This window comes from Panulirus ornatus, chromosome 37, assembly GCF_036320965.1.
Source record: "Panulirus ornatus isolate Po-2019 chromosome 37, ASM3632096v1, whole genome shotgun sequence".
NCBI classification, from domain to species: Eukaryota; Metazoa; Arthropoda; class Malacostraca; order Decapoda; family Palinuridae; genus Panulirus; species Panulirus ornatus.
The window spans coordinates 22,084,834-22,105,984 of record NC_092260.1 but is presented as its reverse complement, the minus strand read 5'-3'; the positions used below and the strand labels follow the sequence as shown (position 1 = coordinate 22,105,984).

The following is a 21,151-nucleotide window of genomic DNA, read 5'->3' as shown; positions in this document are numbered from 1 at the left end:
CACTACTTGTGCTAAGCTAATTTTTGGTTATCCTCACTTGTTCCACATTACTTAAATCTTAAATACTAAAAACTTTTCCAGAGAGGAAGGGTTTCATATATCCCATTTTCTGATATATGGTCTTAACTAAAAGTTATGTCTTTTCTAAACCTGATCTAAATTAAAACATAATGGCAAGATGAGAGTCAATTCGTTCTCATGTAAAATAGTTTTCCTTTTTAAAGGATTTTTCCCTCACCAGATCTGTTAGGTCAACTGACCGTCTAGTGATGCTTGGGAAGAATACTAGTTAACCTCATTTTCCCCCCTTGAATCGAAGTCAAATGTCTGTTACTATACTTTGCGTTCATTCATAAGGTTTTGGACATATTTTGAGAGGAGTACGTTTGGATAAAGGTTATTTAGAAGTCAGATATGTGCCTGTAATACTGGGTGTTAATACTGCACCACAATGTTAACATGGTTTTATCTAAATTATCTACGCCTGCTTGTTTAGATAATTAGAAATACGAAGAATGTATTCTTTATAGACCGGATGACAGCTAACATTTGCATATCGAGTTTGATCAGTGAAAATTTGTATTTGCAATATCTTCCCTTAGTACGACTTTTTTATGATTCATGCCTGAGATCATGGATCACTGAATCGTTTTTCTTTTTTGAAGGTTATGAAACGCATTTTGTATAGTTATCCCAGACATGATAGTGAAATGATTGTAATAATACCATCGTTTATAATGTTAGTTTTCGTCAGTCTATACTTTTCTATAGCATTTCAATTCTTTTTACCATTTTCATTAAATTGCGAGTTGATAAAGTTATGATTTATACTAGCAAACTCCAAAACTAGTTCTAACTAGTTCGTCATATCTTGTATATCGACTAGAAAACACTTGACATCAATCCCATTGGGATGAATAAAAGTCTAAATTAAAAAAATCATCTCATATCGCCTTCACTGTTGTTCCGAGTGAGGTAATAAGTCTTCTTCCTTTCAATTGGTTAGATTCTTTATGAAAACGAGACACTGACTACTGAAGGTAAATCTACAAGGGTACCTCATCTGTCAGAGGTGCTGGAGACAATGCGGCGGTGAATTTTAGAAAACGGAACAATTTGGGAGAAGCTCATCAAAATTTCCCCAGTCGACTATATCGCAACTGCCTTCAAGTCGATGTCAGTTACGTTGACCTTTTTTTTTTGGCAACATTCAGCAGTCATATCCAGTTTTGTATTCGGTTATCTAACATAAAAAAGTTATCAACGTCTTTCGTTTGGCTCTACCCCCCCACTCCAATTCTTGATTGCCATTTCCCACACTTGCTTACATCATTTCTCAAACTATCATGTGTGATGCACCGAGACCGCAGCTCTCTATCCACAACCAGACCTTTCCATGGTCTTCCCCGGCCGCTTCATATGCCCTGGTTCGGAATGTATGAAAAAACACCATTAGACATTTGTTTTCTGGGCCTTCACATGTCCTTGTATGACTCACATTTAAAAGTGAAACGTACTGAAAAGTATAAATGTCCATCTATTTGTATCTTTGCACATTTCATACCAGATCTACCCATATATTACAGACAACTGGCATGATAAAACAAAAAGCTCCCAATGGAAGTTCACATTACCGTTCGATAAAGAGGATGGATATTTCAGAGGCAGTGATTTGCGCAGAATTGAAGGTCAGAATCGTGCAAAACATATGAAAAACCATCAGGGAAAACGTGATTTCAACTTCCAAACAGATGAATGTCCGAAACGGTAGTTTAACCCGGTAGGGTTGGTAAGCGTAAACATGTGACAAATTTCCAAATGATTATTATGGTAGCCTTCCTTTATACCATCGAACTATTAAATCATATTACATGTATTATGGTAAATGTCAGGAAATCTTGCTAGAAATCTATACATTACATCATGAAAGCAGGACTACCAATGTGAGGCTATATCAATGAACATTTCTCAATATCCTTCGTCCGTGGTGACTTATTGTTTCACTCAAAAAAATGTTAAAATACTTTTTTTCGCCATGTGCAGAATCATGACCTAAAAATAATCATCTTTGCAGAGTTTAGCTAAACATGCTAGACAATACGGAAATAAACTCTGAGATTGTGTGCAAAAAATAGTAAATCGTAGTGAATGGTGAGTGGTTTAAGACGGGTGGTGAATAGAAAGTGAATTAAGATGTGTGTGGAATGGGATATGGTTCATGTGGGGAATGTTACCGGGCTTCAAATGCAAAGGTTACAACGCGAGCTGAAAGTCACCTTTACTGAGGCTGATCACTGGGAGTAGTCCCCTCGAAGAACTTATCACTCCAAAGAAGTAGTCTACATTTCCCTGCTACTGGAAGTAGCGCAGCCTTGAACGGCAGGAGTCTTTGGAAAATGTTCTAGTTAACACAAGGACTCTTTCACAGAATCTGATCCTTTGGGTAATTATGCATAAACAACTAAATGTATACAACATATAACATGGTAGATGACAGGTACAACAAGGCTATACAGCAAATACAGCTACGAATGGAGATTTATTAAAAATAAGTAACAACAGTATGTAAACAGTGGAAACAATGTATGCACAGGGGAAAGGATTACATCTAAATCACTTTTATTCGTAACATATTCTCAGCACTACATAAAGAAAAATGAAACTAAATAGCATTTCTAAGCTCAAAGGCCATATATACGTGGTGACAGCATGTATAGCATTAGAATCATTTTGAACACCTGAAGAAAGTCTTCGAAAATTTCCGGTTGGTCGATATAAACTTTTCGCAATGCCGGCCTTAATGACCCTTGCAGTCGATAGGCCGAAAGCCAAGATAACCAACCGATTACCTTATCAGTAAGCTTAAACTGTTAATTCAAATGGAAGAACATGACAGTGAAGATGATAATGAGGACTATACAGGAATAACAGCTGTCTAAACTAATTCACACATACGAATACAACGTAACTCCTGTGTAATGGATGTCATGAATATTATAATATCCTTATGACTAAAAAAAAAAAAAAAAAAAAAAAAAAAAAAAAAAGAGCGTTCATGATTGTGCAGCTATTTGAAAATAAATATTTCAAACTTAGTAACGAACTTTGTTCATCAATCACAAGGCTGGAGACAACTCGACAAAGTCCACAAGCACCTAAAATTTCGTTTACAGTTTTACCTTCAAAAGCTGTCTTAAACCTTTTTGCAAAAGATCAAAAAATTAGCACTGAAAAGAAAAAAAAATCTAAAAGTTCAATAATTCACCGAATTCTAAATAGATAGGAAAAAATAAAGTTGTCTACACCGACTTCTGACACATGGTAGAATCTCTGTGGTTGCTTTGTCAAAGATTTTTTTTTCCGACTGTTACGTTAACCAGTACGTTGATTTGTTTATAAATTTCTAAGTGTTCATATCTCTCTCCATAAGCTAACTGTAGTTCTGTCGCTATCTTTACTTGTCTCTGATCAACAACAAAATCAATAAAAAAAAATCTAGGAATCTCCCATCCAGTAATTATGAAGACAAAAATAGTGAACGTTAAGATACGCTACTGACACAGATATGATTTATATTGTCCAAACTCTGACCCGTCATGTATGTCGTATCTTACATAAGTATACTTTTATATCCTTTCTTAGTGGAAAAAAAGAAATGTACTTAAGGGCATCATATGGGGTAATCACTATTCAATGACCAAGTGCAGTAAAAATAAAAAGATAAACAGCCTTATAAACTGACTAAATAAGTTATGAGAAATTAAAAGTTCCCAAGTTGATATAACATATTTACGTGTGCAGCACTTTAATATCGAAGCTGGCTTCCCTTTCAAGTAAGTACAGAATAAAATCCAGACAACAAATAAAAAAAAAAATCAAATGCCTCCGTTCTAAAGAAAAAAAATCAAAGAAAAAATAAACAATAGACTTTGTCTCATCTAAAAAGAGTAAAAGAAAAAAAATATAATAGCATCTGTTAATCAAAATTCGGATGACAAACATTAGATTTCTAATAACATGAATTTGGAAAAAGATTTTCTTTTATCCAGATATGGAGCATAATCTTTGTTCGTACACTCTCACTCCTGCGTTAAGTACGGTCGCGCAACAAAGTTACTCTATGGACGATTTTACTTTGGAATCAGCAGAATTTCAGCTTGAAGGGATACCTAAAAAAAATCCCCAGTTAAAGTTCCGATGTAAGCTTTTGTTACAAAGAACCTAATCTGAACTTCAGACAAAAATTACACACAAAAAACTATATTTCTTGTAACAATGGACAATAAACGGGAAAATTTAAAGTAAAGGAGTAAACAATAGAGGACTATTCAATTGAAGCTATCAAAGATGAGTTTTTGATTTTTTTCTCTATCGTTCATACATTAAATATAGTTGCCGTTACTAAATTGTTATATATATATATATATATATATATATATATATATATACATGTTTTTATCGTAATATTTGTATTATTGACAAGATGGTATCCATTTGTAAATATGTTGTTTTCATAAATTCAAACTGTAAAATGTGTTTTTCAGAAGAGGCCGTAACACGCTCTCTTGTTTTCACCATCTATTTTTGGTAAACATTGCTGAAATCAAACGCAAAAATAGCCAATACATTAAAGCGATGCATATCTTTCTAAGATTTTTTTTTTTGTTTCTTATTACTTAATGAATATTACCACATCTGGTCCCCTTAATCGTAAGAGAGTTTTCTAAAACTAAATTGACTGGCAGGTCGAGAATATATATATATATATATATATATATATATATATATATATATATATATATATATATATATATATATATATATATATATATATATATATATATATATATAAGTTCTTCCACATTCCGTCCGAAAGTACAGGTCTGCAGATTTGTTTGGCATATATCAGGCAAGCCTGCAAGACAGTCGCCTAGCATCATATCTTATGGTGGGGGTAACTATGCAGCCTATTTGATATCTTGGGAGCAGTTCTGCAGCAGACTGTGATAACTGAGGAAGCAATCCCCTGTGATATCTGAGGGTTAGTTCCACGAGCTGGAATAATAATGCGAAGGTGAAATAGACTCTGGAAATATAACAAACCAGTGGTAAAAAAGCAAGACAAGGAAGACAATACAGTTGCGATAAAACAAGCAATCAACAGGAACTAAGGCTCTGACATTCCATGCACTGAACAACATTCTGCTGTACAAAATTTAGCATGAGTGACAGCGTACTCATGGCTATTTTGAATTTCGTCTAACCCCGTGGTGGTCTGAGTCTGCCTGGGGCAGAATTTAGCCGAAGAAGGCATCTCAACAAGCATCTTAATTTCAGACGACGAGGGTCAGATTAGCGACCTGGTGGGCCGTACGACTGGGAGGGCGTAGTTGGCGGGGCGTACGACGGTGACGGTGCTTTCGGCACGCCGTATGAAGGGGAGGGTTTCGATACGGTCGTGATCGATATGGGTGCTGGGGGAGGTTTGGTGGGTAGTGGTAGTGGCTCCAGGGTCGTCTGGGTGGGGATAAGGGCAGTCAGGTCCAGTGAAGGAATGATTTTGGGGATGTTTAAGATGGGCAGCTGAGGCAGGGTGATGGCTGGGAGTTGGGGTGGCGGTGGGAAGTCGGCTGTGGAAGCCACACGCACCAGGTCCCCGACACCCGTGCCCACGGCGGTGGCTATTCCTCCTGCAGATTCCACGAAGGCACCACCGACTCTCATACCAGCATTGAAGGCGGTGGCGCCAACGTCCAAACCGGAGGCGCCCAGCTTGGCGATGATTCGTCCCTTAATCGCCAACGTGTCTTGTATGAGCCGAATAAAGATGTCTAAGGCATCCTTCAAGATGTCATTCTTCGCTGCAAATATATCACCCAGGTCGTCGGCAGACTCGGCCAGGACATCGCTGACTGCATAACTGAGAGGCTGACTGGCTCGGATGACTTCCGACAGGACGCGGGCTTTGATACTGGGCACCTGTAATTGAAGGGTGTGGTGACCTCATAGTCTACAGCGTTAAACACACCTACACTTACGCACATTAGCACAAAACACTCCACTAGAGATAACCTGCAGCAGTGACAGACCCAACCTGTGATGGCAGACGTCTGTAAAGGTGACCATTTGCGTAAGGACCTTCTCGCAGGGGTAACCAACAATAAGGGAACCTACCTGAAGTGACGATCACTTATAAAAGAGAACCTTGAAGGTGAAGGGGAAAGAAGCTTCCTCTGACTGAAGACCAACCTGAAGAAGAACACGAAGGACGGCGGCACTAAGCTGTCCAGCATACTGGAAGCCTTCGCTGGCCACCTGGGCGGCTGTCCGTATCCCTTCGGCCTTGTTGTCCACCAGCCACCTGTTGAAGACCATAATATTCCTGCATTCCTGATCCCACGTGCATATAGCTAACTACATTTTTGATTCCATATACATAGTTAATATCATTCTTGATTCCGCGTACACACAGCTAACAGCGTTCTTGATCCCACGTACATATAGCTACCAGTATTCTTGATCCCAAGTACATATATCTAACAACATTCTTGATCCCACCTACACGTAAGCAACAACCAGTCTCCACCATTACTATTTGTGTTTTTGTTATTGATTCAAATCTTACGGAAAGTGTACCACCTTCCTCGTGGTATATGTGATCCGTATCAACATGATGGAGCTAGGAAGACCTAAGTACATGTTATACATAAGAATGAGAAGAGATAACGTCATTATGTTTGGCGGGGTGGCGACGGAAATGAATAAGGGCAGACAGGATGAATTATGTACTGTATGTAAATGTCACATGAAATCAGTGAGCATTTTTGTGTATAAATTACGGTGGATGACAAAATTTTGCCCACACCCAATCGTTGTTACTCATATACATATCCAAACTGTTTTCGAAACTGCCAAGTGTTTTTTCGACTGATGACATAATTTGGCAACTTATTTTTCCATTCGTCTACAACTGTATATTTCTAAATCATCTCAGACACGACAATTCATGCTTCTTTTTCATACGGTAATATAAGGAACACCTGAGCAGTAACTGAAGACGTATGAAGTAAGCTGTAATAACTGATACTTTCTCTTATCTCCATAACAATTCAACTGTGACAAGTACTAATGTGTGAAAAAAAAATGAAGTCAACATCTCTGAAATGTTAAGCAAGCAATGTCTCAGATAATGAAAACTTTAAGAAAAGCAAAACCAATTTGTGCAGTATATATGAAATCCACTGGTATAGTTAGCTCTTTGGTGTTTCTCTACTGGTATCAATAAATCTTTCTTTTCTTTCATACCTGTTCGACGCTGCCCGCGTTAGCGAGGTAGCTCCAGAAACAAATGAAGAAAACCTCAACCGCTCGCATCCATTTTCTAACTGTCATGTGTCATGTACAGAGACCACAGCCCCCTATCCACAACTAGGCCCCACAGACCTTTATGTGGTTTCCCTTGGCTACTTCATATGCCTTGGTTCACTCCAATGACAACACGTCACTCCCTGTGTACCAAACTCCATTAAATCAATCTATCCCGTGCGCGTCTTTCACCCTCCTGCACGTTCAGGCCCCTAACACTCAAAATCTTATTCACTATATCCTACATCTTCAGTTCGGTCTCTCCTTTCTCCTTGTCCCCTCCATCTCTGATTTATATATCCTTGTCAAATTCTCTTCAATCATATATCGATGTATATAATCCTTTCAACAGCATAATACGCATCACACACACACACAATGCGTATGTTTTGCGCTGAAGGTTCTTTGAACAGTAAAAATTTGATATCTCAAACATGAAGTGAAAGCGTTTGAGAGTTCTCATATAAATAGCATAAAAATTCACCTCTAAATATGGACGAACATGTTTTCTTAAAATGCCATCGTTATCACAGATCTAATATTTACGTCCAAACCTTTACTGACCTGGCAGCCTGGGCTCCTCCAGCAGCCGCGGCGGGTACTACTTCAGCAAGGACCTGCGACGCGCCTTGACCAACGCTCTTCAAAGCCTGGCCCACGCCGCCGACCACGCTGGCGGCTTGCTGGGTCGCCCCAGTCAACACCTTCCCGAAGTCCTTTGTGATGGTGATGGAGGGAGGCTGCGGCAGTGTGGCGGTCACCGACTTGGTAAGCGTGACCTGTGGGGCTTCATAGGAGGGGTTGCTGGAGAGAGGGAAAGCCAAAGGGCGGATCGAGTTAATGCTGAGAGACAAGAAGAGCGTGGAGTATGCCATTTCATTCTGGGTACAAACTAAGAAATGTGTATGCTAAACACCTCTCTCCCCCTACAAAAAAAAAAGTACAGTAAATAGGCTGACTTTCTGTCAAATGTTTGTATACAAAATAAAAGTACAAGTATTTATGGAGGTTTGGCTTCTAGAAGTGCCTTTTTAAAACGTCTAGCAATTCATTCTTTTCTTTAGTCTTGGGGTGAAAGATTCTGTTCTTAATAGAATAAAGATGGTGAGATTTTTCATATAAAAAGGAAAGGAGAGTTTACAATGATAATAAAACAATATTACGCATTTTCCGCTGCCACTATTTGATTCAACGCTATATTTTTTTCTAGCAGCTGAAAAACTTATGTACATTCTGAAATATGAAATTCTTTATATTCATATTCTTATTAGTCAGTACTACTACTACGACTGAAAATGATGAGGGTGATGATGATAATGTAATAATGATGATGATGATTATGATAATAATAATAATAATAATAATAATAACAATAATAATAATAATGATAATAAAATAATAATAATAATAATATTGCTTACCTTGAAATCTGTGATGTAATGACTAGGCCATCATTGTCCTCAGCCGAGTCGCTGTTGTGGGAAAGAATGCATTAGCCACTTGCACATACACACAGACGCACACACACACGTTATCTGGCGTGAGCTAATACCGTAAGACTTCTGATGCAATAAAAGGCTCTAACATGAAATTTGAAAGTATGATCGATTGTGCAACGAGGGTAAAACTGACGAGCAACAGACACACAATACAACACATCTTAGGGTGAGGCAGTCCAATTCGTCGCGTCAGCTGTAATGTGAAAGTTCGGTGCTTGTATGGTTACTTTTTTACAAAATATAACTTCAAAGCTACTAGCAAACACATATAAGTACGAATGAAATAAGGATCGGGCTTGGAACTCAATGAAAAAAAAATTAAAACGGCCGGATTTCAAGACTTCAATATGGAACCGCTACCAATTTCTTGTTTTCGTTTTCTACGAAGCTGACACTGCTTACCAAGCCAACAGCGGTAATGTTACAGATATCGCAAATTTAAGGTATAAGCTGAATATATTTCTACTTACACTGCTTGGCTACCAAATTTAAGGTATAAGCTGAATATATTTCTACTTACACTGCTTGGCTACCAAATTTAAGGTATAAGCCGAATATATTTCTACTTACACTCCTTGGCTACCAAATTTAAGGTATAAGCTGATATATTTCTACTTACACTCCTTGGCTACCTAACAGTACCAAACAGTAGGCCGAAGAGAGTTTAATGACGTTTACTGAGTCAGGGTTGTTTGTTAGCTTCGCACTATCAAAAATAAAGAACACGTTTGATGCGGAATTACTCGTTCTCTGCCTGATGCTTAAAGCGTATAATAATCTACAGAGGAATGAGGTACTGAGACACATTAAATATAGCTTACTCATACTAGAGCCGAAATTCCACCCGCAATAGAAAATGTCAGAAAGTTACTAAAAGAAAAAGAAAAAAAAACACGACAATGTAGAAAATGAAGCCACGATACACTTCTTGTCTGGCTCTGTATTACACTCTAGCTTCACCAGTCTTCAACCCAAGGATCCAGTCAGTGACCAGTCAGTACTCTGTGTACAGTCCATGCGCTTCACTACCAGTCACTACTGCTACCAAGGTCCTCCTCCTTCCACAGTCAGTCATAGAGATGGTATGGGCGGCGGTGCTGTCGGGGCTGCTCTGGTCACCTGGTACGCCACGTGGTCGAGTCCCTGTCAGCTGAGAGGCCACGTGGTGGGAGGGTCACGTCCACAAACACGACCAAGTAGCTCAGATAAAAACTATTCAAAGACATTAATTTTGGACGGGAATTCCACTAATGCCATGGTGTGGAGGATGAAAGTGTGGGTAGAGCGAGACACAGACATGGTAGAACCTCCCACAAAACTGGTAGACAAACACAATCTTAAACGAAATGTTCAGCTACCATCAACTTAGCCAGATCCACTGTTGGAGCTGATTTAAAGGAATCTAATAATCATAACAACCTCAAAGGTGATTTTTCAGTTCGGAACATCTTTGTCTACGCCTTTGCATCATCAGGTACAACTGGTACTCCTTCCTTAATGATATCATCTTTCGAGAGGGAAGATTAGATGACGTGACGAGGAGGTTTTGCAACCACTGTCATCAACATGTAGTGGTATTGGTCTCAAGATTACCTCATCCTGACTGACGTCATCCAGTTCCCCGGACCTAAATTTTGATACCAGTTCTGTGAGAGATTCTACATCCTGTTGGTGTAAACTTGAAGGCTACACTTTCGTGTATTCTGTAAAATGATTATCATGTGAAGAAATCAAAGGCGCTATGAATGTAATACAACAAATTTGATGAAATGTCTAACACATGGGTATTTACTCACCACTTCTAAATATTCAGTGATTATATATGATAAAACATTAATCTCAAAATCATTACAGAAATAATCTACAGTCAATGGCAGCTGAAGTATTCAATGTTTAGACATAAAGCAACAGATATTACTATTTAGCAACCACCTCAGTTTCTTATGTACTATAACCACATGATAAGACTATTTATCATTTATGGTATTCATCATTTATCTTGACTCAGCGTTACTAATTTTCAAATTGGGGAAACTGAGCAACCACATTTATTCCTGTAACCATTAGCGAACACTACTGCTACAAATACTAGGCAACCACAACCACTATTGTGACTACTGGCAGCTACTACCATCACCACTATGATTACTCAGGGGAACAACTACCAAATAACCACCTCCTCCACCTACTAGCCAACCACAACTACTATAATTACTATGCAAACACTACTTCTGGAGTTACTAGGCAACCACCACCCCCTACAATAACAACTAGGCAACTACAAGGCAATTACAACTATAATTACTACTACAACCACAACCACTGCTGGTCAATCACAACTACTACTGGAACTACCGTAACCGCAACTACTAAAAGACAATTGCTACGCAATCATCATCACTACTGCAACTATTCAACAACCACCATCACCACCGCAACAACACGACAGCCACCATCGCTGCTGCACTACGCGACAGCTATCATCACTACTCTCATCAACATTACAACCAGTTCCCGACGGACACAGCGACTACTGCTGCTAACCAACACCTACTACTGTTTCCCACACAATTACCCAACAGCCACCACTAGAACTACTCACCACACTGCCGTCACAGCTACAACAGCTTGCCTACCTATAGAAAGCCTTGTGACAAAGACGAATAAGCTTCCACCACTAACGTATGAACAACAATTACTACTCCTATTACTACTACAGAGGCTCAACCACCTCTGCTACAACTACGAGAAATTTAAATACTAGACCCCATCCACAACCAAAATCACCACGAACGAAAGTACTCCAACAGCCACTTGTGGTTTCCATACAATCAACAACAACCACTGTGCCATTTTTGTCCCACACCAATCACCTTGGAAGTGACTGCCGGCTGTTGCTCGCTTCAGGAAGCTGCTCAACTACCAGCACAAAAACTAAAGATAGGACTCAGTATTTACAAATTCCTCAACCACTTATGTTACTGTCCCGGCAGTACCAACCAACCACAACCAAAGAGAGGAGGCCACGATGGCCAATGTGAGGTGCCAAGCTCTCTCCCTCTCCGTCAACTCACTAAATGTAGTAAGGCGGGTCGCTCCCTGACGAAAAACTGTGGAGAAAGAGGGATTATAGCTAGCGAGGAGCGGCAGAGGCTGCCCACCGAACACTTAAACTGAGAGAGAAAGGGAAGAAGAAGAACTGGCTGGAGGGAAAGAGGGGTCACTGGGAATGGAAAAGACCAAACATAGGCCAGAGAGGGAGGGAAGAGCTGGTTGAGGAACAGTAAGAAGCAGGATTAATACGAACTGACCGGGTTAAAAGCGATGTCTTGATTGGAAGAAAAGGGAGACAAGTTAAGAGGGGAAAAAACTTTGGAGTCAAGAGGAAATTGCAAGAATTTAGGGAACTCTGTAAATCGACTGCAGGGAATGAAATTAGTTCACGTCTCGAAAGTGCTGTGGGGGGAGTTGTCAGCTGAGGGTAAAGTAGTTAAACGAAAGGAGTAGACCTACACTGGGGAGGAAAAAGGTGGGGTGAAAAAAGGAGTTATCTGGGAGGAAGGGAACGCCTGGGGAGATAAATGACTCAGCTTGGAAGAAGCAGTCAGGATGGAGTACATGGGAAAGCCAGGTTATAGAATACCAAATGGCCTATGATGAATTTGCTTACTAGAGGACAGTAAGAATATCCTATAGTGTTAATCTATGTAGATGAATATACGAAAGCAGATCAGAGGGGGTCCTCTCGGCCCAACACTCCCTCCAGTACATCAGCCAGCAGGAAAGTAGCAATACAGAAGTATCATGCACTAGAGACAGAGTATACTAGCTTGGATAGTTTATGGGGGAAAAAAAAGTTAGATTTAACCCGAGAAGAGGCTTCAAAGAAAACAGCTGAGTTGAAGGAAGGACTTAGGTAGAAAATTAATGGAGACAGAAAAAGAATAGAATTCATAAGCCAGTTCTCCAGACCACCACTGCTACATATATCAAAAAGATTTGCACTGTATAGGAGAACCTACATGTGCCACAGTTACGGTTCTAAGAAACTATGACGGAGACCAACTCTACATGCTCGCCCGCACCTTAACAATATTAGCTAAAACAAAACTATCCTTTTTCATGAGGAATATCCAATACAGTCTTATTCTTGATGTTGTACTTTCTTAAAATCCTGTGGTTAGAATAATTGAAAATGAGATAGAAAAAGATTAATGTATCCACTTATTTTCTACGAGCTACAGCCATAGCAAGATTAAGAAGTTTTTGGCTAAAACTACGTGCCCTTGGTATAATAAGCTTTACTTGTGAAGCACATGACTACACAACTTGGCTCATACTACGATGTATAAAGAGAGGAGTGCAGACGCGTCTGTTGTTACCTGGGCGCGCTGTAGTGCGAAGCCACCTGCCGGATCTCCCGCTGAAGAGCTTCCTTAGGGATGGATATTAGCTCATACTCCACCTGTGGGGAACACCGAAGGATAGGGTCACTACAGCTGGTGATGATGCCGGTCACACGGCTCTTTCGCAAAGTACCCCTTACAAGGATATAAAGAAGCATGTAGCTTCGTTTTCTTTCTTAATGGGGGTATCACTGTTCCTTTTTTAAAAGAATTTTACAAAGGGTTAATTGGTCTGTATAGGATTAGCCTAACATCTATCTGTGGCTAGCTATTCTGTCCCTTTAATTTGATTACATTCATAAACAAAATTATTTTCTAAAATTACGCAGCTGGGATGTTAATCATATATAAGATACACAAAGTGTTCTACGATTATAAAGTCGTTTATAGGAAAATAGCATCGTTTTATCATACATTAAGTATAAACTGCAATTTCACGGAATGTTTCCGGGAAGCTGGAAAAATATCCAGTACTTACATGAAAAAAAGAAATCTTACATGCCACTTACAAGTCTGAAAAACAAAATGGGGTTTGGTATGTGCTTAATGTGTATGAAAGATGATGGTGTAAAAGATGGAGGAAAATGTTTCTACAGAGAGAATGGAGTATCTTTTTAATCCTATTTATACAGCCACAGGAATCTCTACTTTTCGTACTGGATTGGATAGTCAGACATGAACGAATACAGTGGGGGGAATGAGGATGTCTCAGCGAGGTGTATATCAAGAGCTGAGAGACGGCTGAGACATGAGTGCGTGGGAGGTTTCCCTGTATGTTGAGGATGAGTGTCGGATGGATGAATGAATTTTGAATGTAGGATGACTCATTTGAGGAGAATGATGGTAGGAGACCAATAATGAAGAATATTTCTTTTTCATTTATCGTTTCGGTGTGTATGTGTGGCATAAGGAAGGAGGGACGTGGGGGTCACAGACTTCCGGCAGTAAGTTCCTCGAGAGGTCCAGAGAGGCGGGTTGTTCCGTAGAAGGGAGAGTGCTTGTGGGGGCTACCTTCGTCGTGGGTGCTGGAAGACGTCGTATTAGTGAGACACATTACTTCTGCAGACCTTGACTGGTGGGACTGACCTCTCGCTTGAGGTCCTTGCCGTCTTTTTCCTTCTCATCCATGGGCACTGTGGGAACCAGTACCAGGAGCCCCTCCTCGTGCACCTCCACCAAGTTGTCTTCAGTGGGCTCGGCAGGCAGCGGAACGCCGCTCACCACCGCCAGCAGGGCCAGCGTCGTCGCCACCGTCAGCGCCTCCTGCATCCTTCCCTGCAATCTCATCCTGAAGGAGAGAAAAAAAGGAAGACATGAAAATGATATCTTTGCAGATTCTGAGTTAACAAGTCAGGAGGAGGGTGAAAAAGCTTCTGATATACTATGTCGCGATAAATCATAGTAATGCCATAGAAGATCAAAGGCCAGGTCGTTATCAAATGTATGTATGCGGTTAAGGACAAAGTAAGACGGGGAAGTGTCATGCATCCCTGACTGCTAAATATCTATGCATGACGTTGCTCAGAAGGTGTTTGGAATCCTTACAGGCGAAGGAGTAATGATAGAGAGTATTCTGGTATATGCTGATGACACTGTTATTGATTGAAACTGCAAACTGCATTAAAGCATGTGGATCTGGAGGAATCTTTGGAATGGGAATTGAAAAAGAGCATTATAAATAAATAAATAAATAAATAAATAATATATATATATATATATATATATATATATATATATATATATATATATATATATATATATATATATATATATATATATATATCGTTTTCTGTTGTTCCTCTTCCTTCATTTACGATTCGTGACGTCATAGTCGAGCTCGTTTTCATCCTTCACATTCCCAAGTGCACTTTCGTGTAATAATCACATCATCAGGGGAGACACAAGAGAGAAATATAAGTAATTTTTTCCTAACCCTGCAATATTCTGACGGAAGGGGCATAGATGAAACAAAAAGATATATATCACTACCTATACAAAGGGCGACATGTGTATCCACATTATAAACAGAGAAGAAATATGATGTCATGTGAATATAACACTTCTCACTACAGGTTTTCTCTCACGACCTGGAGCACACTTGTTAACCTTAAATGTCAAGAGAAAGAAAAGTAACTCATCAACCCGATACACACGATTACATTTAGATCCATATCTGAAGAAAGGAAATCTTTTTTCATGTTAGACACCGATTGTAATCCAATGGGGAAAGAAGTAACTGGTAATGCCATTATTACAACTGTTTATAAATCACACAGAAGGTAATCTCATAATGGATTATGACGTTACGACCTAAACGGTGACGTCACAAGCTGGACGTTGACGCCACAAGCAACACAGTTGTACTCATAACATTGCTAACAACGTCACGACCTTGACAATGACGTTGTGAAGTGCACTGACGTCACAAAGAGCGGGAGGAAAAAACTACGTGGAGTGTGACGCCCCGACCTTGACAATAACGTTATCAGGTGAAAAAGATCGTCACGGGATCGCTCGAATGTGAAGGGTGAAAACGAGCTCGACTATGACGTCACGAATCGTAAATGAAGGAAGGGGAACAACAGAAAACAAGTTGGATTGTGACGTCACGATCTTGCAAGATGAGGAGAGGGCAGGGGGTCGGGGGACGAGAAAGAAAACTAACTGGATTGTGACGTCACGGGCTACACCAAGGCGGAAATATTTCTCCTTTCCCGCGTGAAGCAGGCGATATCAGGCACTGGTAAGGCGGGAGACAAGGGTCAGGGTGGCGTGCCGGCGGCGACGGTGGGGGAGACCCGAGTGTGGGCCCTCCTGATGGCGCCAGTGTCGCGTTGTGAGCGGTGAAAGTCGTACCCCATGATGACACGCGGCAACACTTTCCCTAGATACACCCACCGCTGGTGTTACTCGAGTGGTCTCGTATCGCTGACCCAAACCGCCCCCTTGGGGCACGATGGTACGGCCCCCTGAGCACGACGGTAGGACCATAAGCACGATGCTACGACCTTGAGCGCGATGGCACGGCCCCCTGAGCACGACGGTACGACCTTAAGCACGACGGTACGACCTTGAGCACGACGGTACGGACCTTGAGCACCAAGGTACGACCTTGAGCACGACGGTACGACCTTGAGCACGACGGTACGGACCTTGAGCACGACGGTACGACCTTGAGCACGACGGTACGACCTTGAGCACGACGATACGGTCCCTGAGCACGACGGTACGGTCCCTGAGCACGACGGTACGCCCTTGAGCAGCAAGATGATATGACTTTTGGGTATGAAGGCTTGCTAGCGACCTTTGACCTGACCCTTAAGGATGGGAGTTGGGGGGCCAAAGGCCAAGGCCGTCATATGCAAGGGTCGTAACGTCGTGTTGAAGGTTATTACAGGATCTCTTTACAGCACATCAGCTGGGTAGTCCAGTATACTGTATTTTGTTCTTTTAATTCCCTCTTTAGTTATGGCTACTCTCTTTACCCGTCATGGCAACTCTCCTCAGTCGTGATGATAACTCTCTTTAGTCTTATGACAACTCTCTTCAGTCATCATGACAACTCTCCTCAGTCGTCATGACAACTCTCCTCAGTCGTCATGGCAACTCTCCTCAGTCGTCATGGCAACTCTACTCAGTTGTCGTGATAACTCTCCTCAGTTGTCATGATAACTCTCCACAGTCGTCATGGCAACTCTCGCAACTCAGTATGGTAAACCACATCAAAGAACATGTGTAACCCCCCCCACACACACACACACTGTAAGTACTGAGGTATGACGGAGAATATGCGAAACTTTATGTAGAAAATAACATAAAAAAAAAAGACGCTGTCTCGTGCAGGTGTTGTGACTGACACCGGCGTTGTTGGGCAGGTGTTGTGACTGACACCGGCGTTGTCGAGCAGGTGTTGTGACTGACACCGGCGTTGTTGGGCAGGTGTTGTGACTGGCGCCGGCGTTGTTGGGCAGGTGTTGTGACTGACGCCGGCGTTGTTGGGCAGGTGTTGTGACTGGCACCGGCGTTGTTGGGCAGGTGTTGTGACTGACACCGGCGTTGTTGGGCAGGTGTTGTGACTGACACCAGCGTTGTTGGGCAGGTGTTGCGTGCAGGAGCAGTGGATGACACTGGTGGTGGCACGGGTGCAAAGGATGACACATACGTTGGGCAGAATGTGATGAGGGTCTGCGCGCTGGTATAAATGGCTGACACTGGATCTGCGCGCTGGTATAAATGGCTGACACTGGGTCTGCGCGCTGGTATAAATGGCTGACACTGGGTCTGCGCGCTGGTATAAATGGCTGACACTGTCGGCGGTGGGGTGGAGAGAGGAGAGGGTAGGCAGGTGTTCCCAAACGAGAAGCAACTAACATTTGTTCATCCACTGATGAGGACCTACCTTCCTCCCCTTCCTTCCCTCCTCTTCCCCATTCTTCTTCCCCCTTCCCTTTCCTATCTCTTTTTAAAAAAAAAAAAAAGCAAATTCCATTCCCGTGCCTCCATATATAGTGGTCGGGAGAGAGCCTCGTCCTGAGCGCCAATCTTACAAAAAGAAGAATAACATATAATTAGAGATGATGAGAATTTACTGGGGGGGTGCATGGAGCCAGGCACGGGGTGGGCCCGGGGTCGGTTCCTGGCTGGTGAGAGATTGCATACCGCTCTCTGTGGTGACGTAAGGCAGACTTTCTCTGAGGAAAGTAAGTCATTTATGACCCAGTGTCATGCATCTTGGGTGGGGGGAGAGGGGAGGTGGGGTGACCTTACCGAACTTTCTCTGCATGACTTTCTGGGGGACCAAGTGCATATCCCCTCCTTGATGGCCTCGTGTGGTGCCTTCACTGTGGTCGCCCCGGTGAACTAACTGCATCTGTGGGTGACCTCGAGTGAACTGCATCTGTTGGTGACCTCGAGTGAACTGCATCTGTTGGTGACCTCGAGTGAACTGCATCTGTGGGTGACCTCGAGTGAACTGCATCTGTGGGTGACCTCGAGTGAACTGCATCTGTTGGAGACCTCGAGTGAACTGCATCTGTTGGTGACCTCGAGTGAACTGCATCTGTTGGTGACCTCGAGTGAACTGCATCTGTTGGTGACCTCGAGTGAACTGCATCTGTGGGTGACCTCGAGTGTGAACTGCATCAGTTGGTGACCTCGAGTGAACTGCATCTGTTGGTGACCTCGAGTGAACTGCATCTGTTGGTGACCTCGAGTGAACTGCATCTGTGGGTGACCTCGAGTGTGAACTGCATCTGTTGGTGACCTCGAGTGAACTGCATCTGTTGGTGACCTCGAGTGAACTGCATCTCTTGGTGACCTCGAGTGAACTACATCTGTTGGTGACCTGGAGTGAACTGTATCTGTTGGTGACCTGGAGTGAACTGCATCTGTTGGTGACCTGGAGTGAACTGCATCTGTTGGTGACCTCGACTGCACTGCATCTGTTGGTGGCTTCGAGTGAACTGCATTTGTGATGACCCCTCACAAAAAAAAAAAAAATATTCAGCAGTGACTCTACAGGACTTATTCTGTAAAGTCCCAAGATAACTCTTCTTGTAGCTGTCTAGCATATTCTCTCTCTCTCTCTCTCTCTCTCTCTCTCTCTCTACGGGATAACCTGGCGCAGATTCCTATGACCTACCATACTGGTTTTTCCTCCAATTCAGTACACCTCTTCCGCAGTGAGCCACCAGATCTTTGTATTGGTGTCGTACAACTTTCAGATCTCCAGGTATTTCCTGTATATATTCCTCTTACAAAACACGGTGCCCTGCCATGTAATACCTCCTCTCTTTCTACGTGAGTAGATCTGACATGACCTGACCTGACCGGGTGTGGCGGTGGCTCTCTGGCTCGATGTCAAATGATGAGAGAGAGAGAGAGAGAGAGAGAGAGAGAGAGAGAGAGAGAGAGAGAGAGAGAGAGAGAGAGGGAGAGAGAGAGAGAGAGAGAGAGAGAGAGAGAGAGAGAGAGAGAGAGAGAGAGACCCCCTCGTTCGAATGAGGCGCGTGATCTGATCTCCCACTTTCTCTTAGGCAGTTCAGTGTGACGTCATGATGATGGATAACAAGAGAAACGAGGCAAACGAAAACAAATATTGTGAGAGGAAGGCCAAGTGGAAAGAGAGATCAGATGAAGTCACTGGGAGGAGGAGGTGTGTGTGTGTGTGTGTGTGTGTGTGTGTGTGTGTGTGTGTGTGTGTGTGTGTGTGTGTGTGTGGGGATGGAATCAACCACACGTACAGGGCCTGATGACAGACGCGCGGCGTGATGTTGTGAGGCAAGTTGTCATACTTATCACAACTCCATCATAACATATCATGACTCTTGATAAACTAAGTCAATAAGACTGACAGACGTATCTCTTCTTTTTTTTCTAAGCACCGCACCCGGTGATCATAATGGAATTACAGTATCTGTTCTTCACTACGTCAGTCTAGTGTGCCTCACTGGTAGGACGTGTGTCAACCGAATCTGAACATTTTCCTTCAAGCAACTGCCCATGATCTCTCCTTTACGTGGTTCGTATTAAGTATTCATCTCTCCCAACTCACGGCTCTGTCACTAGACAGCTTCATGTATACGGAGCCTCTTGGTATATCATATACAACGAACTACTTGGGGTAGGGACATGCCAGCAACATCAACTCCTCTCCCGAACATGCCAGCAATATCAACTCTACCCCGGAACATGCCAGCAACATCAACTCTATCCCGGAACATGCCAGCAACATCAACTCCTCCCCGAACATGACAGCAACATCAACTCCACCCCCGAGCAGCCAGCAATATCAACTCCACCCCCGAACATGCCAGCAGCATTAACCCTACCCCGGAACATGCCAGCAACATCAACTCCTCCCCCGAGCAGCCAGCAACATCAACTCCACCCCGGAACATGCCAGCAACATCAACTCCTCCCCCGAGCAGCCAGCAACATCAACTCCTCCCCCGAACATGCCAGCAACATCAACTCCTCCAGCAATCGCGTCCACCACATTCCTCGTCGACTCCAGGACACTTGAATACCCCAGCGCCTGCACTCACAGCATCTAAACAACTTCAAATAAAATTCTCCCTGGACTTAATATTCCATATGACGTTTGTCTCAAGACCAGAGACATCCTGGAGGAGCCTCATGGGAAAGAAAAGGCTTCTGGAGGGAAACTGAGAGCAGTGAACAAACTATGATAAAAAAAAGATACAAAAATATGCAAGAGGGGTTTGAACAGACGAGGAAGTAAAGGAGGTGAAGACTCGAACAAAATCGAGAGAGTGACGACCAGCGGAGTCAAAAGAGAAAGGCCACTACCGATGAATGTCGATTTCGGGAAAAGTGAAACCACGAGAAAGTGAGAGATGGGGAAAATGAATTGGATAAAAGAGACGAGAGAACCAATGTTGAGAGACATGTTACCAGAGAACACAAGAACAAAAACAAACAAACAAACGAACAACAAACAAACAAACAAACACATGGAGATGTATAACTAAAGAAAGGAACATTATGTAATTTAAAAAAATTACAAGACTGAAAATGAATAATATATATACTAAGAAAAGTAAAAATAATAAACGTGTACGAGAGAGAGAGAGAGAGAGAGAGAGAGAGAGAGAGAGAGAGAGAGAGAGAGAGAGAGAGAGAGAGAGAGATGGAATAACAGATGAACAAATACCAAAAGAAAGACACCAACAACAAAAAAAAAAAGAAAAAATAAGCAAAACGCGACAACAATGAAATAAAGACATAAAGAACGGAGGAGGAAAGGAGAAAATAAGTAATAATACATACCCCAGCCTGGGCGGAATGCGGGTGTTATAAAACAATAAGAATCTGATTAGAAAGAAGACGTCATGTAGAGACCATTTACTTTCACTTTCA

General features: G+C 42.1%; 1 protein-coding gene across 3 annotated transcripts in view; it reads right to left on the bottom strand.

Moving 5' to 3' along the window:
- Nucleotides 1–2,526: 2,526 nt before the first annotated feature.
- Nucleotides 2,527–21,151, bottom strand: part of LOC139760578 (uncharacterized) — a 39,908-nt gene continuing 21,283 nt past the window's right edge. For 2 of the 3 annotated variants that reach the window (XM_071683929.1, XM_071683930.1), the window contains exons 2-8: nucleotides 14,357–14,558; nucleotides 13,247–13,329; nucleotides 11,939–11,974; nucleotides 8,787–8,837; nucleotides 7,930–8,169; nucleotides 6,250–6,361; nucleotides 2,527–5,979 (exon numbers count right to left, since the gene is read on the bottom strand). In XM_071683929.1, coding sequence (XP_071540030.1) covers nucleotides 5,353–5,979; nucleotides 6,250–6,361; nucleotides 7,930–8,169; nucleotides 8,787–8,837; nucleotides 11,939–11,974; nucleotides 13,247–13,329; nucleotides 14,357–14,557 — 1,350 coding nt within the window. In that variant the 5' untranslated portion in view covers nucleotide 14,558 and the 3' untranslated portion in view covers nucleotides 2,527–5,352. The remainder of the gene's footprint in view (nucleotides 5,980–6,249; nucleotides 6,362–7,929; nucleotides 8,170–8,786; nucleotides 8,838–11,938; nucleotides 11,975–13,246; nucleotides 13,330–14,356; nucleotides 14,559–21,151) is intronic. The other variant, XM_071683931.1, reaches the window with a different exon arrangement.